Below are 26924 nucleotides of genomic sequence, written 5' to 3' on the forward strand. Positions count from 1 at the left end.
GTTATTATGAGACTTCAAAATAAGCAATTTTATGTATTATCGAATTATTTTTACAAACAGGATGAAAATGTAAAACTAAAATAAAAACAGTTTTTGTCAAGTAAATTCAAGCCCATTTTATTTATATTGTATAGCCCATTATCACAAATTGCAAATTTGTATCAAGGGGCTTTTCAATCAGAATAATGACCTTTAAACACCCTTTGTTTTTTGACTCAGGGAGACACTACGCTTCAATAAAACTGTGGGGGGTGGTGCACAGCACAGACAGATGATGGATACTGTGAGTACAGAATCGACAGACAGTAAAATTACAACATAGAAACTACCAGGTGCTAGCAAACAGAAACGACCCGAGCCACAGGACCTCTTCTCCACCACGAAGACCTGGACAGACACCACAAACATACAAGACAGAAAACTGAGCACATCATTCACAAAGAAGGGAGTAGAGATGGGAAACCATACTCATGAGGCAAGAGGGAGAGAAAGGAAATGTTTCACACATGACAGAGAGAGGAGGCTGGAACTCCTGGAGGATGAGGATCAAGATTCAAATACCTTGAAATGCGGCACTGACAACCAGGGGAAGGACAGAGCTCCCAGGATGACCAATGGTCCAGTACATGGAGAGAGTGAAAAGAGAGGATGGAGGAGAAAATAGGGAGAGAAAAGGATAAACAAACAGAGGGTTAGCAAGATTCAGTGGTTTTCAGAAAGTTTACAGTATTCTTGTAAGCAGGACAGACATTAAGTGATGGGTTTGATAGATTAATTGAAACTGAGACTCATAATAACAAGTATGGTGACCTGAAGTAACAAGTGAAAATAAATTAGTTAATTAGTTAATAATTAATTAATCTCACATGGATAGAGAGTCAATGAAAAGCAGCTACAATTGTTATAATATAGTCGAATGTTTTAGTTTTGAAGTTTTATATTATTGAGCAAACAAGCAGCTATACAATCATCACCAACATCAAAGTCCTTTATTAAATTCTTGGGAGAAACAGAGGGAAAGATCCTCATTTACAATGTTGCCAAGGTTATGAGACAGGATTACTATGAGGGACCAAAAATGTACAGAAATATATAATTAAATACATAAATGAATGCAAAATTAAATAAATTTGGTAAGGAAAAATGCTATTTCCGTATTTTTTATATAAAAAATGCCACTAACGAGTGTCAAACTCATTAAACACTGGAAAGGCAAAGCTCCCATGGAGCCATCCAGTTGCTTTTCAGTCCAAACTGTCCTTAGCTTGAGGTATGACTGCCCACCTTATTCACATAAGACACTGAAATACATAAATAAATAAATGCATAAATAAATAAATAAATAATAAATAAATCTTGATTCCTTTTGAAGGCAGCCAGAGACCAAGGTAACCAGGTCTCAAACAATGAAAAGTACATTAAAAACATGAACTATTCCTTTAGCATTAATCTCTTAATGAGTCCTGGGTAGATTCACAGGGATAACCAGTAGCGGAGTACATGTTGGATATACAGTGATTACCATGTGCAAAAAGTTTCAGAGTTGCTACCCATGAGCTGAATGATCAAACCCACAATAATAACCTGGTCAGTTAAAATACACAATCATATATGCTTGAGCCATGTGCACCTGTTGTGTTCATTGTTGGTTGTCATGTACAAGAACCTGCACATGTGCATCCAGTGTGTTTTTGAGTCAATGCTGACAACTGAAAGGAAAACTGCTTCTTTTCACTCTTGGAACCATTTGAAGACTGCTCATCACAAATTGTTTTTTACAAGTTGGGAAAAGCAGTAAGGATGCAGACGGGCATAGAGGAGAGCAGACAGATCTGGCTGAAGTAGGTTTGATAACTGGACACACTTATGGTCTGCACTGAGAGGAAGTTAGTTACAGTTTGGTGTTGCTCAGCATCCACCAGCAACACAGACTGAATACAGGAACTGACCGTATAAACCACACCTCACCAGCTAAATTTATATTATTACAGTTATATTGTGCTCATGTTGATGTATAGTTCAGGAAACACTCCACATTATATCAAGATATTTTCACATTATAATGTACCAAATTATTCATCTTTGACAAGAAATGTCTCTTGTTAAAACAACATATCACTTAATCATGTTCACAAACCATATACCATTCTCCTTATACCATTTTCAGTTGGTTTGTATTGAATCTTCGATATGTTGTTAAAATACGAGGGATCAAGACAACACCTAAAGAGAAGACATTGCAATCAGCTAGAAAAACTGACAATGACTAGTTTAAATGGTTTGATTAGAAGTTTTATTTCCTGCTTTGGGTGAGACTGTGTGGAGATATCAAAACTTAATTTTATTAATTTTCTTAAATTTGTGAACAAAGACAAAGTGTTGATATAAGGACATCAGGTACCCTTGGCAGTTCAGTTCCCCAGATGTTTAGTTTCACATAGTTATTAATGTGGACAAATAATATTATTAACCACTTCACTCTGTATTTAGTAAGTAAAACATGCTGTTATTAAAAAATATAACCAGTGGCTGATATCTAAAAACTACTATGAAACAATATTGAATAGCTGCAAAACAAAGCATGACATCTTACATAAATTAAATGTTATTTCAAAAATGAAATAATCAATAATCAGATGGAGAAACAGCATTTTGTGCAGTGGTGACGGTAGGACAAGTGACAGGTACAGTGGCATATCGAATTTAGTTTTCACTATGTAACAAATTACTATATTAAGACTAAATATTAATCTTGTTGTAATGAATTGAATTTTGTGCAGTAATGAGGATGCTTCCTGATAACATGATGAAATGAAGTTATGAAGTTATGACAAATGCTACTTGTTATAACTAACATGTCATGAAGTAATCATGAACAAAATGCCATTACTTGAAAATATCTTGTTATATCATGAAAAAAATTCTTGCTATATTGTTTTGTTATGATGGCACCCATACACTGTCACAAACATCTGCCAAAAACCTCACATGGTGAAACATGGTGCTATAATAAATGATCAAACTAGAGTGCACTGATGAGCCAAAACATTGTGGCCGGCATGGACACACTGGAGTGCTGCGACACATCTCTCCCAAAACCTTTATTAAAATTTTCTGCAACCTTCAGAACAGAAGCTCTTCTGGTGGTCTGGGTGAGACAGGATAGCCTTCGTTGCCCTTACGCAACGATGATGCATTAGCTTGTGGTTTGTCCCTCCTTGGACCAGTCTCTTTCCTCAAACCACTGGCAGTAGGAACTCACCACTGATGACTGGGCCCTAGAAGTGTGGTCATAATGATTTGTCACAGTTGCTCACCTGCCCTTTTCCTCCACATCCAACACATTGACTGAAAACTGTTCACTTACGCATTGATATATCTCAGACCTTGACATCTGCTGTTGGTACAAGATAATTTAACATTATTCACTTGATCTGTGAGTGGCCATAATGTTTTGGTGGATTGGTAAATCTACATACAGTAGTTTAAATATAATTAATTGTAAAGTTTGATTGACCATAAAAAAGCCTGAATATGTTGACTAATACTTATAAGGAAAAAAGGGCTGGAACAGAGGTAGTTGACTGCTCAAGGGGTAAACAAATTAATAAATAAATACAAGATTGACCGACGTTGCTAGGTAACATTGATATCAATTGAAAGGATGCAGTCCTTCCTTCACCACACACATAGTGAGGATATCCAGATCAGCAAAAAAGCTTTGACCACATCATCTCTGCTCCATTAACTACAGTTCTTGTTGGTTTCTTAAACCCACATTGCATGTGTGTATGTTTTCAGTTTAAAAAACTGGGAGAAACGTCCTGTCCTCAACCAAAGAGTGTGAGAGGTTCCTCAGTTCTCTTGGGTGGAAGACTGTCTTGTATCCAAGGAGCTCCAGAAGTGGTTGGCAGGCAGTCTGAGTGTAAACCACCATGTCGAAGGAGAGCTTCACCCTCCAGTTCTCTGCATTAGCAGCAGAGTCCCGAACTGTGGTAAACTTTTGCCGTGATGACAGATCACTGCTGCCATGGGTGTTGTTGATGATCCAGTTCTCCACACTGTGATCCAGAAGCAGACCAAGGAAACTGTAGAGCTCTCTGGTCTTCTGGAGAGGAAACCTGGCCAAATCTTCATACCTGACCAAGCATGAGGAAGAGAGAAAGGATCATTTGGTAAAAAAACAAAACAAAACACCACACAAACTAAAGTGTATGTCAGTAGCTATGACCATTACATTGAATAGCAAGGACCACACCATCAACAGGGTATGTTTGAATAATTTATTGAAAAGATTGATGATTGTGGTTTCTTGCTTGTTTGTGAATACGATGTGGGGAAGCTGTTGCATCACTCGGGCAATGGTAAACCGCCTTAGGGTCATACGAGAGAGGAAGGAAACAATTCAAACAGTGTAGGTAGGGGGGCTCATAATACAAGAGTGAAAGAGGAGTAGAGGGTTAGGTTGGTATTTATGGGATTGCCTGAAGGTGTGATTGAGGCATGGTCCTGCTCCTCAAACTTCACTAGATAAGCTTCAATTCATTAGCAAGGACCACACCATCAACAGGGTACGTTTGAATGATTTATTAAAAAGAATGATAAAGGTTGTTCTTGTGGTTTCCCGCTTGTTTTTGGGCACAGTGTGAAGAGACCCCCATTTACTTAAAATGAGCATGAGTGGCTCTGAGATCTCGAAGATCCGAATGGATGTAGCGATTATATGCTTGAGAGGACCATTGACCCAAGATTTGTATAAAATATTCTGGAATGCCATTACAGGAAGCTGAATTGTCGCTGGTGTAATGAATGGGAGATATGCCAGACAAGGAGAGTACATGATGGAAGCGGTGGTAGAACCAGAAATGAGTAACGACTTGTCCAGATTTGGAGATGAAAAGAGGATGCGGTGCTGTTGTGTTATGAATTTGGAACATCTGAAGAAACTGAAGAAGGCAAGCAAGAACATAGTTTCTATAATTCCAGCCAATGAAGAGTGCTGTATCCAGAGCGGATGGTGTTAAGAGTAAGTCGGCAGTGAGAAGAAGGCGACAAGGATTTCTACCTGGCTCTTGGATAAGGAGTCCCTTGATGGCTGATGTTTCTGAGGACGGTTTGAGGCTTGACCTGGACTACCAGTTATGGGTTGGTAAAGAAACTGATGGCTGTTGATGATATGATTCTGGGAGTTGATGATCAAGGGTACTAATGCGGGATTTACAAGTTGAACATCAGGGCTGAATATAAAGGAACTGAAGTAAGCAGGGCATCTGTGTGTAGAGCCAAGCTTCTGAACTTCTGAAATGAGAACCAGGAAAGAGAGTCATTGATGGCATTGGATTGACCAGGAATATAAGCTTAATGGAGGATGTATTGGTGTGTGACCACATGCCAGGTTGATTCCTTTGTGGATTATGTCTACCACTGCAAGATTGTCTGATTGTATGAGGATGGACTTGCAGAATCATTCATGGCACCAAAGAAAAGCCACAGTTATTATATGGTAGATTTTAAAGAGTGCAGAGGAAGAGACTTGGCATTTTTTGGCCAGCTCTGGGGGCCATTCTTCTGCAAAACCATCTTCTATCATAGAAACCCCCAAAACCGGCAGACGGAGTGGCATTGGTGTACAGGTGAATGTTGTGAGGATGAGTCAGTTGGTCATTATAGAAGGAGGCGATCCCATTCAAGGTGGCAAGAAGATTGAGCCATAAATGAAGTTTGGCGCAGCTTGAACCATCAAAACAGATGGAAGCCAAGAGAGATGGGACAGAAGCAATAGATAACAGGTGAGACATAAAGGCACACCCTTGAATCATGTATATAATGAGGTGGCCTAGGAGGGAGAGAAGTTGGCGTTTGGTGCAGCATGAAGCAAGGAGGAAATTCGAGATCAGAAGGCTTATTCAGTTGAGCTTTTCAGCTGGGAGTGAGGCCTGAATAGGTTTGTATTGTCTGTGAGGTGGGGCATACAGGACGAGCATGGCCACCTCTGCAGAAGGAGCAGACTTGGAGGAAGTGACATTGTGACATGGTGCATTTTTGAAGTCATTGCTGATTGTACTACCTCCTTGGTAAATTATGGGTCTGCCTTTTTTATTAATGCCAGATGACAGAAGAGGTGGATAATGCTGGTGGGTTTAGGAGGTAAGCGTGCCGGTTGGGCTGCTGATGCCAAGCGGGAGAAAGTTGAGGCTTGTGTGGCTTTGTTCCATCTCCAGGCCCATGCACAGAAATTTTGAGGTGCAGCTACTCAAGGGGGAAAAAGGGGCATCCCCCATTATTATTAAATTAAATAAAGTTACTTATTAATTTCAATAATGTACACTTGCAGATAAAATCAGAAATTTACACAGAGAAAATGGTTATTAGCACTGACATTTTCTACATTATCACAAGAACAGGCAACACCAAAGAAAACAATGATAAATTGTGCTTTAGGGCGTTTTCACATGTATAGACCCATGGTCTATAACATAATAATTCAATATCAACAAATCTTCACATAAAACTGAAAAAAGCTGGTATCTAAATAAATAAAATAATAATAAACCAACCAAAGTACCCTGCAAACTAGAATGTAGTTTGGAGGATGAGGAAGGCTACCAATGCTGGTGATGACGACCCAGTCAGGTGGTAAAAGGTACCAATGCTGGTGATGATGACCCAGTCAGGTGGTAAAAGGTCCTGGTGTTTCATCCTAAGTGGGTGATTGCACAGGATGATGGCGGAAGGTGGTTGCTGTAGCCCTGGTGGTGTTTGACCCTGCTGAAAATCCTTTTTTTTTTTCTTTTGATGCTGCCCTTTCTGCTGACTATGAGCTGGACGGCGCAATTGTCTCTTTAATGGAGGCCCCGACATCATGGTGTTTGCATAGTAACTTCCTAGTAACAAGGATAATGTTAAGTTATCCTTGGAGGTGAAGGAGTAGGAGAACTGCAGTGACACTGATGGACTGTCCTCGGGTTGCCTAATCCTCTGCTTGCTGAAGAGGGAGGTGTGCTGGGAGATGCCAAGGATTCATCAGGTGAACTGTAGTTTTGAATTTTTGAGGGGAGATGAACCACATGGGATATGGACATGGAGGAGACAGAGCTAGCTGGGGTCACTCGCTTTTGGTTCACAGAGAGTAGGGTCTCAGACACAGAGGATGTTGTCAGCTGGATTGGATCGTGTGGGCTGATGAAAACTTTGGAGTTGGTCATCCTGATTTTGTCTGAAAAGATCATTATCCGATGGCGAAATCCATGCTCTGGACGAGGTGAGTAGATCATTTACGTAACTAGTATTAAACCCTACTTAGCTTTGTTGATTGAGCTTGCACATGGCAATATGTAACATTCTCAGTTCTGGTGCAGATTACGAGAATGAAAGAGGAGTAGTGGGTTAGGTTGGTATTTGTGAGATTATCAGAAGAAGTGTGATTGAGATCTGGTCCTGCTCTTAAAACTTTGCAAGCTTCAATAAATGAGTCATAGAGGGTTTGGGCAACTAAAAATACTACAACTATGGAAGGCCTAAAAGGCCAGTGATTTTCTTTTTTTGCCAGAATAACTTTTCCAGGTTTTTTTCATCTGTGAAAACAGGTGATTTTATTTGTCATGATTTTTCTTTGTGTTTGTTTTTGTAATACTCATTTCAGCCACAAGAGGCTGAAGTGCAGAGTCAGACTAAATACATTAGTGTTTTCCTTCCCCTAGTCCACACAAGGAACAAGTTGTGATGGAAGAATGGATCACATAAGACTTTTACTCAAGAGAGTGGGGTACAAATCCTGTTATATTTATTGATTTAGTCAACTTATTCTTTTCAGTTCTTTTTGCACACTTCAAAAGAAATTGGTGCCTGAAAGTTCTATTTACAACTATGAAAAGCATGCAGGCTTCCATCGATTGGGGCCACAGTTAAAAAAACAACGACAAAAAAACAAAACAAAAAAAACATAAACAATGTTAACTGCTTGGACACATGACTCAAACAGCAGTCTCCAGTGTTTTATAATGGTATAACATTACCCTATATTCACTTTTGCTACCTAGAGAGACATTAATTATTCTCATGACCATAATTAGTTGTAAAAAATACGAATCTACAACATTCAGCATTTCAGAGTTAATTGCAGTGTTAAAGTGGTAAGTTTAGCCCCACTAGCTAATCCCAATTCACTGTACTTTTGTGATTTCAACACACCTACAGTATACCCTGTCCTGAAAAAAACAATTGGTTGTGGCAGTTTATGTCAAATATACTATACCTACAGGACTTTAGCCACAAGCATTAAGAAAAGAGTGTGGAATACCAAAAATAAAACTGATCCTTTTTAGAATGATTCTAAATATCTAACGTATCAGCTTCAGGGAGGACTGGTTGAAATTGGTGGTTAAGAAATAAAAACAAGGCAAAAGATCTGTGCAAGGAGAAACTTAACCAACTTTGTTTGAGTCATCTCTCTGACTGACAGAAAAACAGCCCTGCTAGTGAAGATGAATGGGTTGGAGTTGTTCAGCACAGACTGTATGTCCACAAACATTATCCATGTCCTTCTCACCTGAGCAGCATGTACCTCCCTCTAAGCCAGGTGGGTCTGGCCAGACCCACGGACACAGACCTAAGAAAGTCCTCACACACTGTGTTAATCTGTCCCAGGTCCAGGTTGTGGGGTCGACGTCCAGTTGCTCTCCACAGACGCCACAGCCGGTAAGTGTCTCGAAATGTCTCAATACGAGATGCCAGGATTCCACGTGGATCTCGAACAAGCTGGACCACCTGATGATGATGAATAATGATGAAACACTCAGAAACAGTACAAATGTCTCTGAATGGCACATGTGGCACCCCACCAGCTACAAAATTTATATTGTCTAATATATAAAACTAGTATTGTCCTTATGTATGTTATCAGTTACTCATTTATATCTGCTTGCCTTATTTAATTTTAAATGTTTATATACAGCACATGCGTGTTATGCTCAGCTATCCGGGCCAATTCAGTCACACTCATTACAAAATACTGTCTATCCCATCATAGTGAGTGTGACAAAGGTTACTGGCACAACACTGCCATTGCACTATAAGCCTATGTTGTACATGTGTCTCTGAGGAACTGCACTTGTTGTCACCAAATGTTCAATCAATACCAATTTAGAACTGCATTGATTACTCTTCTAACCTTCCATCATCCAGTCTACTATGTTCTCAGCTAGTGAAGAGCTGTTAAATGCAGCCTAACTCAATAGTACCACGCTAACAAGTCAATACTATAACCAATCGCATAGAAATAATCAGCTGGTCACCACAAAAGTGAGATCATTATCAATATTTCAGTATTACTTTTTCATGTTGCTTTTAAGGGTTCCTTAAATAACATACATTTCTAAAAACTGTACGAAACCTGTTGTGCTCATTTCCAGCTCTTTATTTTTTATAGGGAACACACATCAGCAGCAACTTCTGCTGTTATTTGATGAACATCTCTGCTCATCAAATATTACACCCATTACTACTGAAAGGCATAATGGTGGATTTAGTCTTTCAATCACAATCTGTATATGAAAATGTTTCTATGTATGTCCCTGTTAATAGGTGCTTGTGTGGGAAATGAGCTAAAATGACTGAAGTGCTTACTTGGAAAATGCTATTCTGCTGTTGCCCGAGGACTGTAGTATAGTAAACCTGCACCATCAGTTATTTGTATACAAAGAGAATTTAATTACTGACAGGCTAAAACTAACCGATGTCTTCCTAGCCTCTGCTCTAACTAGCTTGGTTTAAGTCTGTGCCAAGCTAGCCACTAATACAGAAATGTAATATATGACATATATGTCCCTATTCCAAGAGTGATGCTGCAATGTATGTTAACTATAAGGGGATATATTATTATTACACATATACATGACATGACAAGATCTAAGTTTATAAAATATATGACATACCTACGGTAAAATTTGTATATGACATATATATACATATATTAAAAAAGTATAATTTTTATATATATATATATATATATATACATTTCTAGAGGGGCAGTAAGTGGGCTTTATGCAAATGTTTTACATGGTGACGTAGACAAGTTGCAGAAGAAAAGCTGAGGCACAAATGAGGCACTTCGGGCACTTCAGGAGCAGTGATTCCTGTGGGAGAGAATAACTCCCTGTGCCATAGACTTTGGGCTTTGTAACTTAGTACAAGGCCCTTACATGGACAAAATAGCTATATGATAGAAAAGGGAAAAAAACAAAAAGCATTATATGGGCACATTAACTGTTAAAACTTGCATCACAAACATTATTCTGGTGTGTCTTCTTCCCTGTCACTTCATAGTGATTTTGTGAAGTTTGTACTTCTGTATATTGCCACAATGAGAAATATTAGAAAGAAAAATTAGAATACTGTGAGCAGAAGACTTTTATGTGCCATTATAACTGCAATCTTATTTTTTGCTCTTACCAGTTGGCAGCAACTCACATGAATCAGGATTTAGGGGGATATATTGGCAGAAATGGAATATCATAGTCCTAATCATGTTTTTAATAATCAGCTGAATCTAAGAACCATCAAATTTTCTTTAGCTTAAAATGAGTCCTTGAGAGCATGTCCTCTTCCAGAAGTGAGTGCCCACTGTGCCATGTTTCTACGGCAGCCCAAGATGGACAAGCCAAACATTGGCTCTCGAGAGGGCTTTTTGCATTTTTCACTAAGTTGATTGTAGTACCTACAACCTCACTGCTGGATGCCACTAAATCCTACACACACTGTTTCTTTAAGACTTTTGAACCAAGTCCAATGCAAGTGTCAAATAAAAAAAACATGTTTTCATACTGTCTATGACTAGTACGAAATAGACAATCACATCAAGTACTTCTTTTTTCAAGCCTCAAGTCTAATGTTTGTCATCTGAATGATACTGAAATAAATTTTGTTTAAAAAAAAAAAACAGTTGTAATTATTCCTCTACCTTGAGGTTAAGTCTTGGGTCCTCAATCAGTGCTCTAAGGTCAGTGATTTGGGGAATCCGGACTGTCTTGATGGCTGCATGACGCCTTGCTCTGCAGGCATCAGCAGCCAGTGACACATTGAGCGGCCCACATCTTCTCACACACTCCCCCTCGTCAGCCAGCACCAGGCTCTGCTCCTCCGGGCTGAGAAGAGCCTCACATACAGGAGGGGAGCACAGAGACCGGCCTAAAGACAGGAGACAAACAATATGATAAACGGCAACATGACGACAATGCATTGCAAGTACATACATGTGCTACATACATAAATACTGTACCGTAAATACTGTACTCTCAATATCATTATGTGAATGAAAGCAGGACAAACAGACATGTGTCACTTACTAGCTCCTCGTCTGAACAGCTTGTCAGTGGAGTGGTTGGCCGGACGGGGTCGTATGTAACTCTCCAGACTATTGAGGTGACAGTGGTACAGAGACCTTAGCAGGTCTCTGGCTGCTCCCAGCATTACTCTCCTCTCAGCCAGGTTCCGACTCTGTGCCAACCGGGGGAGCAGTGCCAGCTGGACGTGGTACAGAGGCTCAAACAGGTAGAAGACCTGGGGTAGGAAAAAATTCCAAGATAAGAAAATATATGACAATTACACTGCACTTCCACACATACCATGAAAGAAATTTCTGGGGGCATTCAATAAAATTGTAGTGCCTCTTTGGATACAACAACTATCATATAGCAGGTTTTGTCATGTCTTACTGATCAACACCAGTCACCCAGTGCCTGAATGGTTGCTGAGCTGACTAAACAAGCATGGCCTCCTTGGCTCTGTGCATTTGCTGTGAATGCTCCAATCTCCAAAGCCTCCTGAATGCTGATCTTGCCTGATTTAGCAAAAACCAACTACATATTAATGGAGAATTTTAAAGATGGAGGAAGTTTAGACTTAAAAAACATCAATACTGATGTTATTTGTTAGTAACCACTATAGGTCATGGGTAATGTAGGTCAGAGATAGCTGCCTATGTTTTGCTGAATGACAAATATAGACAGATTAATTTTCCACTGACTGATTGCTCCTTCTACCACAGTTCTTCTTCCATTACATGCTCTTGATATACACTTGTTAGAGCTATTTGGAAAGTAGAGGATTCATAAGGTAGGTCAAGAATATTTGCTCTTAACTATACAAACAAAGAGCAAAATTACAAGTTCTTCAATTTCTCTAAAGAAACTCTGACACTCTCCTCTCTTACCAACTAGGTGAGGCTAGTAAATACAATGACTCCACAGACTCTTGGGGGGTACAAGCTCATTGTGTGATTTGAATCCCTAGTGGTTCAAGCACCACATGAGCTGGAACCTTCTTCAAGTATTTTGGATTGCTGTTGGCGGACAGATAAAAAACCTGACCACTACTCAGGCAAGAAAAACTACATCAGATGACCTCATGGTGGGTTTAAAGATACTCTGGATGATTTCACTTCTTTGTGGGACTGGAACCTCCCTATTCTGACCATGTGGTTTTTCACTATTTTGAATTGTGTCCAAAACCTTTAAAAGTTTTAACAGTTTTCAAATAATTTTCAACATTCAATTTTCACCAAATTTCCCATTCAATTTTGCTGTTATAATTTTTTTTTATTTTGTCAATTTTACATAGACACTCATGAATCAAATTGGGTTCAAGCCAATTTGGTGCACATATTGAGGTTCCCACTGTGAGCTTCAATATGCTTTTAGGACTTGTTATTTAGATTTTAAATTTCTTTAAATGTCTGTACCATACTCAGTGTAAATGTTAAATAGTTCACTATGCTACAGATATCCTTCTTTTCTATTATTGCTGTAAAATGTACTGTTGGTTGTAGGTTACAACAGGTGATTATGCCATAAATCAGTTTGGTTTTTGGATAAGGCTGCTCTCAGGAGACGCTGAGCAGTCAGTGGCTGTGTGTGAGTACATTGGATTTTCACAATAAGGTTGGACTACTTCCGTGAAACACAAGTAAAAACAACACACTCTGCTGACTAAGTGGCCTAGGATCTTTAAGTATAGCAAAATGGCTACAACACTGAGTCAAAAACTTTCAATAATGGACGAACTGTGGAAGGATAATGAGATTAGAGGATTGGACTAATTACAGGAGTACTTGGATAACATCTGTGACTGTAAAGCCATGCGCAGCAGAAAACAAACAGAAACTGGATTAATGAGCACTATATGGACATAACTTCTTTATGGTTGGCTTTCACTGTTGGACGGCGTCACTGGCCAACAAACCTGTAAAGAATGAATTCTTGTCAGTTAATTGGAGGCTGCATGATGGTGGAAGAAAATGCTGGCGCACACATACAAATGATGAACACAAGAGGGCTGTCAAACACACAGAAATATTCATGGAGAAAAACTGCAACAGTGTATAAGGAGAGGGAAATCAAGGCATTTTACAGCAAAATCAAATGAAATGGAACAGTTAATGGAAAACAATTGCAACTTAAAGGAAGTGAAGTCAAAGATGACATTTTTAAAACAACCTTTGAGGAGTTCAAAGAATGCAACAGCTCAGTTCTACTTTATCGGAATTAAGATGGAAAAGGGGCAGACCAAGAAGACTGGTTTGAGCCTAAGGCACAAGTTTTACATGACTTTATTCAAAAAGGTGACAAGAGGATTAAAGATGCTGAACCTCACAAGAAAGAGTCTCCTGCATGTCATAATGAGGTAACTCATATATACAGTGTATCTTTGGTGACACACTAGTGGATCAAGTTCTAGCAGTGGGTGCCCCAGTCATCATCTACATCCTCTGCATGCTTAAAGCAAGAAGCAAAGCGAGCAGCTCTGGAGGCTAAGGCAGCTGCGCTAAAGCAAAAACAAGCTTTGGCATTATAGGAGTCACAGCTGCAAAGTGAAAAAGAGTCCATTCCCTGGATGTTCACTGGTGTGGTTTGAGAGTGTTTGTGCCTGCGGAAATCCACCACCAGTTCCTTGGTTTTCCCCGCGTTGATCTGGAGGTGGTTCTGCTGGCACCAGTTCACAAAGTCCTGGGTCAGTTCTCTGTACTCCCTGTTGTCCCCATCAGCAATGAGGCCGACAATTGCAGAGAACTTTTGCAGGTGGCAGTTGGTGGAATTGTAGGAGAAGTCTGCAGTGTAGAGGGTGAAGGGGAACAGAACTAGAACTGTTCCCTGCAGGGCCCCTGTACTGCAGACGACCCTGTCAGACACACAGTCCTGAATCCTCACATGCTGTGGCTGGTTGGTGAGGTAGTCAAGGATCCATGTGGTGAGGTGGCCTTTTCCAGGTGAGAGAGGGATCGCTGTAGGAGGAAGCATCCATCATCTGATGGTGTTGTCTACACCAATGCCAGGCTGGTAGGCGAGCTGAAGCGGGTCCAGCGATGGGCTCACCAGGTACCGAAGATGAACGAGGACCCGCTGCTCCAGGGTCTTCATCAGGTGGGATGTCAGTGCCACCGACCTGTAACTGTTGTAACTGTTGAGGTCCTTGCGGTGGGATGACTTTGGCACCGGTACCACGCAGGATGTCTACCACAGCTGCACGCTCCCCAGCTTCAGCCTCAGGTTGAAGATGTGCTCGACTATCCTGCGCAGTTGGTCTGCACAGGACTTCAGGAGCCTTGAGCTGATGCCATCAGGACCCACTGCTTTCCTTGGCTTGATCCTCCTGAGTTCCCTCCTCACCTAGTTTATTGTGAGGGACAGGTTGGAGTAGGGTGACTGTGCGCTGGAGGTGGTAATCGAGGGGGAAGGGCAGTGGACAGGGAGTGATGTGGAAATACAGGGGGACTGTGAGCTGAGTGATGCGTGAAGTGCAGCTGAGGTGGGGATGGGGCAATCCACAGGGGGCCCAGATGGTGGTGGCTGCGGCAGGGAAGACAGGACGGGGTCATTCAGAAGAAGTGATTCAGGTCATCAGGTCATCTGCCCACTTCCTGTCCCCCACAGGCTGGGAGTTGGGTCCCTTGTAGCCTGAGATAGTTTTAAGGTCCCTCCAGGCTCCGCTGACATTATTCAGCTGCAGTTGGTTCTCCATCCTCCTTCTGTAGCTGTTCTTCCCTTCCCTGATTTTTCACGAGGTTGTGATCTGGTCTCCCCAGCTATATGCCTCCTTAGTGTTGGCGTACAGTAAGTCCAGTATTTTATTGTCTCTGGTGGGGCATGTGACATACTGGGTGAATGTGGGTAGAGTGGAGTCCAGAGTGGCATGGTTAAAGTCCCCAGAGATAAGGAAGAGGGCATGAGGGTGCTGTGTCTGCAGCCTGCTGGTAGCTGAGTGGAGGACATTGCATGCTGCATCTGCGTTAGCAGAGGGGGGAATGTATGCTGCTATCACAATATCATGCGAGAATTCCCTCGGCAGGTAGAATGGCCTCATGCTAACAGCTAGCAGCTCAACATCTCTACTGCAGAGTTGTTCTATAATAGTGATGTGCCCAGGGTTACACCATCTATCATTCACAAACACAGCCAGTCACCCTCACTTCCTTTTACTGCTCTCCTTTGTCCTGTCCTACCATATCAGCTGAAACCCATCCAACGCTGGGATCAGCACGGTTAGCCATGTCTCCGTGAACACCATGATGCTACACTCCCAGTATTCCCTCTGATGTCGGGTTAGTGCCGTTAGCTCGTCCTTACTGGGGGGAGATCTTACGTTCCCCATGATGATGAAGGGGAGAACTGGTTTGTACCATCTCCTCCTGGCACGTTGCTCCCTCCCGGCACAACTTCCCTGTCTCTTCCTCCTCCTCAGCTCATGGGGAATGTCGGGTCTCTCCTCGGGTAACACCACTGTATTATGGAGTGCCATCAGTTGTTCCCTCATGTAAACAATGGAGCCATGGCTCCATGCCGGGTCTCCGGACACAGACGTAAACAGAGAAAAAGAAAAAAGTAGAGAGGCCAGTACGAACCACGCAAGATTATGCGTGAATAAGAGAAGCTGACCATTGATCAAATATACAATTAAAAGTAGAAGAAAAGGGAAAAAAGGCACTTAAAGACTAAGTCCAACAGCACATCAAACAATGTTGACTTTACTAGGCTATGTAAAAACAACACACTGTTGTTTTGCTGTAATGCAACAAGCACTGAATCTCAAGAAAAAACTCAGCAATGAATAATACTGGGAATATGCAGCCTATATTAGTGACCTGTTGAATGGGGATATGCAGTCAAAGTGCCAGAAGCACAGCTGGCCTGACAGAATGGTAAAGTGTGGTATATCCCACATCATGGGGTGTACCACCAATGTAAGAAGAAACTCTGTGTGGTCTTTGACTGTGCTGCCAGCTTTCAGGGAAGTTCACTCAACAAAGAGCTGCTTAAGGGACCAAACCTTACAAATTCCCTCATTGGTGAACGCAAAGGAGCAGCGGCTCTACTCTGAGATCCCTCCCGATGTCTGAGCTCTTCACAGTGTCTTTAAGGTTGAGCCCAGCCACCCCACAGAGGAAACCCATTTCAGCTGCTTGTATTTGCAATCTCATTCTTTCGATCACTACCCATATCTCATGACCATAGGTGAGAGTTGGAACGAAGATTGATTGGTTAATTGAGAGCTTTGCCTTCCGGCTCAGCTCCCTCTTCACCACAATGGTGTGGTGAAGAACAATAATGCAGACCTTGTAGGTCTGCATTACTGCTGATGCTGCACTGAGCTGCCTATCGATCTCCCGCTCCATCCTACCCTCACACAGAACCATGGCCTCAGACTTGGAAGTGCTGATTTTCATCCTGGCTGCTTCACACTCTGCTGCAAACCAAACCAAAGAAGCCAACAAAACAAAATCATGTGCAAAAAGCAAAGATGCAATTCTGAGGTTCCCAGAATGGACACACTCTTTGCCTTGGCTGCGCCTTAAGATCCTGTCCGTGAATATCACAAACAGCATCGATTAAAGACAAGGGGCAACCTTGGTGGAGCCCAACACTCGCTGAAAATGTACTTGACTTTATGCCAAGGATGCAGACACAGCTCTCACTTTTGTTGTACAGGGACTGGGTGGCCCTCTCTAAGTCCACAAAGCAAATGTGGATTGACTGGTCGAGCTCCCATGACCCCCTCTGAACTCCTGCAAGGTTAAAGAGCTGGTCCACTGTTCCATGGCCAGGACAGAACCTGCATTGCTCCTCCTCAATCTGAGGTTAAACAATCGGTCAGAGCCTCCTTGGCACCCTGGAATAGACTTTCCCAGGGAGGCTGAGCAGTGTAATACCCCAATAATTGGAGCACACCCTTTTTGAAAATGGGAACTACCACCCCAGTCTGCCACTCCATAGGTACTGTGCTCAACCTCCACACGACATTGAATAGCCTTGTCAGCCATGACAGGCCAACAATTCCCAAAGCCTTCAGGATCTCAAGGCGTATTTCATCCACACCCGGCGTCCTGCCACCGAGAAGATTCTTAGCTACCTCAGTGACCTATGCCAGGGTTATGGGTGAGACTTCCCCCAAGTCTTCTGACTCTGACTCCTCCATGGAGGACGTGTCAGTCGAATTCAGGAGTTCTTCAAAGTATTCCTTCTACCACTCGACGACATCGCCAGCACAGATCAGCAGTTCTCCTCCCCGGCTGAACACAGCCTGGGCCAAGCCCACCTTCCCCTTCCTGAGCCACTGCACGGTTTGCCAGAATCTCCTTGAGGCCAAATAAAAGTCCTCCTCCATAGCCTCACCAAACTCCAGCCCTTCTGGCTGCCTGGTACCTAACTGCTGCTTCCAGAGACCCCTGGGCCAACCAGGTCCTAAAGGCCTCCTTCCTCACCTTGGCGGCTTCCCTCACCGGAGGTGTCCACCAGCAGGTTCTTGGGTTGCCATCTTGACAGGCATTGATGACCTTGAGGACACATCTCCTAATTGCTGCTTCTGCAATGGAGGCTTTGAACATGGCCCACTCAGACTCCATGTTTCCAACCTCCCTGGCATGTACAAGAAATTCTTCCAGAGGTATGAGTTGAAGACCCCGTGGACAGGGGCCCCTGCCACATGTTCCCAGTTCATCGTCATTACACGTTTGGTTTTACCAGGTCTGTCCGGCAGCCTTCCCTGCCATCTGATCCAACTCACCATCAGGTGGTGATCAGTTGTCAGCTCTGCCCCTCTGTTTACCTGAGTGTCCAAAACATACAGCCGCAGATCTGATGAAACTACCACAAATTCGATCATTGATCTTTGGCCTAAGGTGCTCTGGTACCAAGTACACTCATGAGCTACCTTATGTTCGAACATGGTGTTTGTTATGACCAACTATGACTCGCATAGAAGTCCAATAACAAAGCACTGCTCAGGTTCAGATCAGGGAGGCTGTTCCTCCCAGTGATGCCCTTCAAGATTTCTCCATCATTGCCCACATGGGTGTTGAAGTCCCCAAGCAGAACTAGAGTCCCCAGGCAGAAGCCTTTCCAGGACACCACCCAGAGACTCCAAGAAGGCCTGGTACTCTGAAGTGCTGTTGGGCGCAGAGGCACAAACAACAGTCAGAGCCTTCCCCTCTGCAACTCCCAGTCACAAAGAGGTGACCCTCTTGTTCGTCGGAGAGAACTCCAACACTGCCGGGATGTGTGAGGCTCCCCACACCTGCCCAGTGTCTGTCACTCTGTGTAACTCTGGAAAAGAAGAGAGTCCAGCCGTTCTCCAGGAGTTTGGTTCATGCCTAGAGGTGAGTCCAACTATATCAAGTCAGTGCCGCTCTGACTCCCGCACCAGCTCAGGCTTCTTCCGCACCTGCACCTGGCCAAAAATGATTTTCCTGTTGAAAGAGCTCTAGGTGTGTCATGGTGCATCGAACAGTGAAGGTCATGTGCCTTCATAGTGGGAAAGGCATGGGTGGCTCCATTGAAGCAAATCGCCATGCTGTGCAGTTGTGGCCATCAACATGGATATACTGTTAAGAAAAGAGCTCCGGCTAGAGTTACAAGACTGGACTGACAGCACTGTTGTTACATAGAAAATGAGGCACTACATCTAAAACCTTTATCGCCAACAGGGTTGCAGTCCTTAGAGAAACAACTCAGCCAGAGCAATGGTGGTACATCAACACAACAGAAAACCCAGCTGACAGTGCCTCTTGTGGACCTACTGCAGAGCAGTTCATGGCCAAACAAACCTGGTTTGAAGGACCATCATTCTTGAAGGCTCTAGATTACCAATGGCCAAGAAAGCATGACAGTGTGAATCTCTCAGAGGATGATGATGAGGATGTCATTGTGCACTGTACAGCGGTTCTGTTGCCATGGCGCCGCGGATGGCTGCCTTGGTGTTTTGGTGCGCATTTTTTTGCCTTATTTTCTTTATAAATCCAGTTTTCTGCTTTGGTTTCCGGAGCTCTTTCACCAGAGAAGAGCTCATTAATATCAGAGAAATAACTCCAGTGGATTTTTTTCCTACTTTTCTCGACTCATCTGTGGGATTATTGGACATTTTGGTCAGAGGTGCACTGACCATTGCTCTCGCAGTGAAACGCCGGAGGAGAGGAAAATGTGCTGGTGCGCTTGCGCGTCTCCGCCGGCGCGGACTCCGCACACCGCTCCCAGGTATCTTTCTCTCCAACGTGCGTTCACTGCCCAACAAACTGGATGAACTTCAGCTACTGGTGCAGAAGAACAGAGACTTTTCTTCATCTGCCGTCCTGTGCTTCACGGAGACGTGGCTGTGTGGATCGATTCCGGACTCTGCGCTGGAGCTGGCCGGCTTCCAACTCTTCAGAGCGGATCGCGACACAGAGCTGTCCGGCAAAACGAAGGGTGGAGGAATCTGTTTTTATGCTAACAGTGGCTGGTGCAGAGACGTGACAGTGATCCTGCAGCACTGTTCTCCTGACCTGGAGACTTTCATCATAAACTACTTCTACTCTCCCCGTGAGTTCAACTCAATCATCCTGGTCGGTGTTTACATCCCACCACAGGCCAACGTGCAGGAGGCACAGCAGGCGCTCGCCGATCAGATACTGTGTGTGGAGCGGACCAACCCAGACTCCGTAGTTATTGTCCTTGGTGACTTTAACAAAGGGAACCTCAGCCACGAACTGCCCAAATACAGACAGTTTGTTAATTGCCCGACCAGAGAGGGGAACACTCTGGACCACTGTTACACCACAATCAGTGGTGCTTATCACGCCGTCCCCCGGGCTGCACTGGGCCACTCTGACCATGTCATGGTCCACCTGATTCCCACATACAGGCAGAAACTAAAACTGTGTAAACCTGTTGTGAGGACATCGAAGCAGTGGAGCAGTGAAGCCATAGAGGATCTGCGGGCATGTTTGGACTGCACTGACTGGGAAGTGTTCAGGACTGCTTCCAACAGTCTGGATGAGTTCACAGAGGCTGTGGCGTCATACATCAGCTTCTGTGAGGACTGCTGTATCCCATCACGCACCAGGGTGAGTTATAACAATGACAAACCCTGGTTCACAGCTAAGCTCAGTCAGCTCAGGAGGCAAAAGGAGGAAGCTTTCAGGAGTGGGGACAGGGACAAGTTTAAAGAGTCCAAGTACAGGTTTAGCAAAGCGGTGAGAGAAGCTAAACAACTGTACTCTGAGAAACTTCAGCTCCAGTTCTCAGCCAATGACTCTGCTTCTGTCTGGAAAGGGCTCAGAAAGATCACAAACTACAAACCTAAACCCCCCCACTCCACTAACGACTTCCGTCTGGCCAACGATCTGAATGAGTTCTACTGCCGCTTTGAAAGACAGTGGGACAAGCCTGACACTAACCTCCACATCAGAGCCACATCAGAACCCCCCTCCTCCCCTACCAAAGGAACATCTCTCTCTATCCTGGAGAGAGATGTCAACAGGCTTTTTAAGAAGCAGAACCCCCGCAAAGCAGCCGGTCCTGACTCTGTCTCTCCATCATCCCTGAAGCACTGTGCTGATCAGCTGTCTCCAGTGTTCACGGACATCTTCAACACCTCACTGGAGACCTGCCACGTGCCAGCCTGCTTCAAATCCCTCACCATCATCCCTGTCCCCAAAAAACCAAGGCCCACAGGTCTAAATGACTATAGACCCATTGCCCTGACCTCTGTGGTCATGAAATCATTTGAGCGCCTTGTCCTGTCCCATCTCAAATCCATCACTGACCCACTCCTGGACCCCCTGCAGTTCGCCTACAGAGCCAACAGGTCTGTAGATGACGCCGTCAACATGGCTCTCCACTTCATCCTCCAGCACCTGGACTCCTCAGGGACCTATGCCAGGATCCTGTTTGTGGACTTAAGCTCTGCCTTCAACACCATCATCCCGGCTCTGCTGCAGGACAAGCTCTCCCAGCTGAGCGTGCCTGACTCCACCTGCAGGTGGATCACCGACTTCCTGTCTGACAGGAGGCAGCATGTGAAGCTAGGAAAGTACGTGTCTGACTCCCAGACCATCAGCACTGGATCCCCACAAGGCTGCGTTCTTTCTCCTCTGCTCTTCTCCCTGTACACCAACACCTGCACCTCCAGCCATCAGTCTGTCAAGCTCCTGAAGTTTGCAGACGACACCACTCTCATTGGACTCATCTCTGATGGCGATGAGTCTGCCTACAGGTGGGAGACTGAGCGTCTGGTGACCTGGTGCAGGCAGAACAACCTAGAGCTAAACGCTCTGAAGACAGTGGAAATGATAGTGGACTTCAGGAAGAGCCCAGCCCCACCCACCCCCATCTCCCTGTGTGACTCCCCCGTGGCTATCGTGGAGCATTTTCGCTTCTTGGGAACCACCATCACACAGGATCTCAAATGGGAGCTAAACATCAGCTCCCTCATCAAAAAAGCTCAGCAGAGGATGTATTTCCTGAGGCAATTGAAGAAGTTCAACCTGCCAAGGACTATGATGGTGAACTTCTACACCTCCATCATTGAGTCCATCCTCACCTCCTCCATCACCATCTGGTACGCTGCTGCCACGGAGAGGGACAATAACAGACTGCAGCGTATCATCCACTCTGCTGAGAAGGTGATTGGCTGCAATCTTCCGTCCCTCCAGGACCTGTACACCTCAAGGACTCTGAGGCGTGCAGGGAAGATTGTAGCTGACTCCTCCCACCCTGGACACAAACTCTTTGTGACACTCCCCTCTGGCAGGAGGCTGCGGTCCTTCAGGACCAAAACCTCTCGCCACAAAAATAGCTTCTTCCCATCTGCTATTAGCCTTATCAACAAGGCTAGAGAGCCCCACTGTTGCTGATCAATTGCACCAATCACCAGAAAAAATTCCTTGTATGTGAAAACATACTTGGCAATAAAACTGATTCTGATTCTGATTCTGATTACTGAAAGCACTGACACAACAGACAAATTATTCCACTTGGCATCATGATGATGGATCAAGCAAGCAAATGACTGATGAGAAAAGGAATATGCAGGAATATAAAACAACCTTGGACAAGAGACCTTTTACTTTGAAAGATCTAAACAAAGCAGAAATGGAGATTATTCGGTTCCAGACAGAGATCTCTGCATTAACCAAAGGTAAGTAGTTTGTAAAATGAAGCAGTCTGACATAGCAGCTAGAGCAAGTGCTGCAAAACGGCAGCCTAAGAGTAGGAGGTCAGCTCAGTAAGTCTGCATTGGGTGAGGATTGAAAGCACCCCATACAGTGCATCCAGAAAGTATTCACAGCGCTTCACTTTTTCCACATTTTGTTATGTTACAGCCTTATTCCAAGATGGATTAAATTCATTTTTTACCTCAAAATTCTACACAAAATATCCCATAATGACAAAGTGAAAAATGTTTGCTTGAAACTTTTGCAAATTTATTAAAAAATAAAAAACAAAAATATAAAATGTACATAAGTATTCACAGCCTTTGCTCAATACTTTGTTGAAGCACCTTTGGCAGCAATTACAGCCTCAAGTCTTTTTGAGTATGATGCTACAAGCTTGGCACACCTATTTTTGGCAGTTTCTCCCATTCTTCTTTGCAGAACCTCTCAAGCTCCATCACGTTGGATAGGGAGCATCAGTGAACAGCCATTTTCAGATCTCTCCAGAGATGTTCAATCGGGTTCAAGTCTGGGCTCTTGCTGTGCTACTGAAGGACATTCACAGAGTTGTCCCAAAGCCACTCCTTTGTTATCTTGGCTGTGTGCTTAGGGTCGTTGATCTGTTGGAAGATGAACCTTCGCCCCAGTCCAAGGTCCAGAATGCTCTGCAGCAGGTTATCATCAAGGATGTCTCTGTACATTGCGGCATTCATCTTTCCCTCCACCCTGACTAGTCTCCCAGTTCCTGCTGCCGAAAAACATCCCCACAGCATGATGCTGCCACCACCATGCTTCACTGTAGGGATAGTATTGGCCAGGTGATGAGCGGTGCCTGGTTTCCTCCAGACATGATTCTTGGCATTCAGGCCAAAGAGTTCAATCTTTGTTTCATCAGACCAGAGAATTTTGTTTCTCATGGTCTGAGAGTCCTTCAGGTGCCTTTTGACAAACTCCAGGCGGGCTGTCATGTGCCTTTTACTGAGGAGTGGCTTCTGTCTGGCCACTCTACAATACAGGCCTGATTGGTGGAGTGCTGCAGAAATGGTTTTCCTTCTGGAAGGTTCTCCTCTCTCCACAGAGCAATGCTGGAGCACTGCTGGAGCACTGTCAGAGTGGCCATCGGGTTCTTGGTCACCTCCCTGACTAAGGCCCTTCCACCCCGATCACTCAGATTGGCTAGGCAGCCAGCTCTAGGAAGAGTCCTGGTGGTTCCAAACTTCTTACATTTACGGATGATGGAGGCCACTGTGCTCATTGGGACCTTCAATGCTGCAGAAATTGTTCTGTACCCTTCACCAGATCTGTGCCTCGATACAATCCTGTCTCAGAGGTCTACAGACAATTCCTTGGACTTCGTGGCTTGGTTTATGCTCTGACATGCACTGTCAACTATGGGACCTTATATAGACAGGTGTGTGCCTTTCCAAATCATGTCCAATCAACTCAATTTACCACAGGTGGACATCAATCAAGTTGTAGAAACATCTGAAGTATGATCAGTGGAAACAAGATGCACCTGAGCTCAATTTTGAGTGTCATGGCAAAGGCTGTGAATACTTATGTACATGTGATGTTTTTGTTTTTTATTTTTAATATATTTGCAAAAATTTCAAGCAAACTTTTTTCACTTTGTCATTATGGGGTATTGTGTGTAGAATTTTGAGGTAAAAAATGAATTTAATCCATTTTGGAATAAGGCTGTAACATAACAAAATGTGGAAAAAGTGAAGTGCTGTGAATACCTCCCGGATGCACTGTAATTGTGCTCAATGATCTGCATCCCACAACTCTGCTTCTGCATGACATACATGAAAGGGTTGGACACCAAGGGAGAAACTACACTCTCTCTCGCCTGTGTCAGAAATTTTGGGTCCCTTCAGCTAACTCAGCAGTGAGGAAACTCCTGTCCAGTTATGTCACATGCAGAAAAATCCAAGCATCCTAGATCATGGACAAAAATGGCAGATTTGCAGGGTGGCCCGGTAGCCGAGTGGTTGGGGCGCCCGCCATGTGAGCACCAGATGGTCTTAGCAGGCAGTCGCCGGTTCGACTGATAATGGTACTAACAATACAGAGAAAGAACTGTGGACAGCCATGTAGCAGTGGGATCAAGCGAAGATACAGGATGCCCCAGTGCAAAAGGGAGGTCAATGGAACAAAGTTAAGCTAAATCTAGTTCCAGGTGATATTGTGATGGTCTTGGATGACAATGCCCTCAGAAGCTCTTGGCTTCTAGGAAAAGTCATGCAGACCACATCAGACATCAAAGGAATGGTTCATTGAGTACTGGTCAAAACTGAGTTCAGCACTTTGGAGAGGCCCGTGGATGGATACCCAAGTGAAAAAAATATGTTTTTAAAAGTATATTTCATATACTTGAGTTTACTTTTTATATATTTTAAATAAGTATACTTTGAGTTGTGTTAAAATGAAACCACGAATTTTACTTAATATACTGAAAGCACATTAAATGTATATTCCCTGTATTTTTGGGTACTTTCACTTTACAAAATAGCACACTAGTGTTAAAATACACTTAATACATCAAAAGAGGAATAGCAAATATGCAAAAAGTATACAGTTATTTTACAATTTACTTAAAATATACTATCAGTGCATTTTAACATAATTTTTGTGCAATCAAAGTATAATTAAATTGCACTGGAAATATGGAAAAAGTTATATTTTCTCGAAACATTTTAGTATGCTTTGATATGCTGAAAATAGGTACACTTTCTTTGTGTTAAATTGCAATCACTCAGGTCATACTAACTGTATTAAAAGCTGCAGTTATATTGATATATTGAAATTACATTGCATATTTTTAGGTACTTCAGACTACAGAAATAGCACACTGTCATGTACGTGCACTATAAGTATTAGAAATGTACTTTAAGTATCACGTGTGCATTTCTCTATAAGTAAAACATTCAAACATTAACTGATTTAAAAACAATTTTAACATCTACACAAAGTACAGAACACAGAATTCAATCAAGTAACCAATTAATTACTCAAACAAAGAGTAAAGTGATAAACTGTTGATTAACAGCTAATAATGTGAAATCACAAAATCATAACAATCTCAATCGCTCTAACAAAAAATAAGAAATAAAAAAACTAAAAATAAAAAATGAATGGTCAAAGAACTAGCAGCAACTCAAATAATCTGAAACTTTAACTTCCAGCATTTCTTTAGATTTAATGTTAAATGTAGTGTTAAAAACCCAAAGAAGTACAATCTCAATGCAATGATGCAATGATTAAATTTTTGTAGAATTACAGTACAAACATTTAATATGAAACATTGAAACATGAAACATTTAATATCTAAACTACTGTACTAATTAACAGTAGAAAAGTTTATTCAAATTCTCATAAAATATAAACTTTAAGATAAATACACTGAAGAAATGAATGAATGAATGAATGAACTACAAGATTTTCACTGTTTCAGTTAAAGTGGTGTTGGACCTGTAATTAAAAATAAAGTATGCAAGTTAGTAAGTAGGTAAAATCAAAACATATGATAATAGCTCAGTTAATCTGTTGTGATGTTACAGTGCAACTTCACACATTGAACAATTCCCCTCCAAATTGCCTCGGTGAGGAGAAGAGAAAAACAGGACATACTAAGATTCATTGAAATGTCCTTAAAAAGTAGGATTTTATGTAAGGTTTAGAAATGGTGGTTAAAATTGACTAGTCAATCTGATGAACTGCAGTTGATAACCTCACCACGCTAATTTGGTGGAAGCCTAGTGGCTTATTCTTCCTTTTTTTTTCATTATTACTGTGACTGGTTGACTTTAGTCCGAGCTGATCTAAACCGCTACAGTAGGATAATACTTTTGAAACATTTAAAATCTAATCATCAGTATTTGTCTCTACATTTACATACAGTTTCCTGGATGACAGTCAGTAATGCTACAAGTAACACAGTGAGACAGCCAGTAGCAATTGTTTCAGTGTGATAACATAGCGACTACAGGAAAAGAAATATTCACTATTTACTTTTATTTGTAGGCTGTTATATTTAATTCATTGATCAAATGCTGTTTTCAGATGAATAATAATAATGTATGATAAAGTTTTAATAATACCTATGGGCTTACACACACATTCACACAGACACACACACAGTACAATACATATATTTCCACACATGCTAGCTTTTTAAGTGCCGCCAGGAAGGGTGATGGTTGGTCATTCCATTCCTATGTAGGTAAGATGTACTGTGGTTGCTGTGAACATTGAGCTTAATACTACTGGCTGTTTTGTTGGGCCTCTAACACCCTACATTGTTCATCCTAGCAGCTACAAATAAACATAATATCCTATATCAACCTCCTGGAAACAGCAATCACTGAATGTCGTCACCTTGGAAATTACTTAATAAACACCCTGTCACCTACTTATGTTGTGAGCCAAATATCACTCTCTCCAAGGCTGCCAGACTCCCTAAGGA

At 42.7% G+C, this 26924-nt stretch overlaps 1 protein-coding gene across 1 annotated transcript in view; it reads right to left on the reverse strand.

The window, feature by feature from the left end:
- Positions 1-356: 356 nt before the first annotated feature.
- Positions 357-26924, reverse strand: part of LOC139627652 (carbohydrate sulfotransferase 1-like) — a 42683-nt gene continuing 16115 nt past the window's right edge. The window contains exons 3-6 of the mRNA XM_071488640.1: positions 11343-11556; positions 10958-11184; positions 8549-8766; positions 357-4139 (exon numbers count right to left, since the gene is read on the reverse strand). Of these exons, the coding sequence (XP_071344741.1) occupies positions 3803-4139; positions 8549-8766; positions 10958-11184; positions 11343-11556 (996 nt within the window). The 3' untranslated portion in view covers positions 357-3802. The remainder of the gene's footprint in view (positions 4140-8548; positions 8767-10957; positions 11185-11342; positions 11557-26924) is intronic.

Source organism: Trachinotus anak, unplaced genomic scaffold (genome assembly GCF_046630095.1).
Source record: "Trachinotus anak isolate AG129_WGS33_773 ecotype Australia unplaced genomic scaffold, CSIRO_AGI_Tana_v1 ptg000002l, whole genome shotgun sequence".
Lineage (NCBI taxonomy): Eukaryota > Metazoa > Chordata > Actinopteri > Carangiformes > Carangidae > Trachinotus > Trachinotus anak.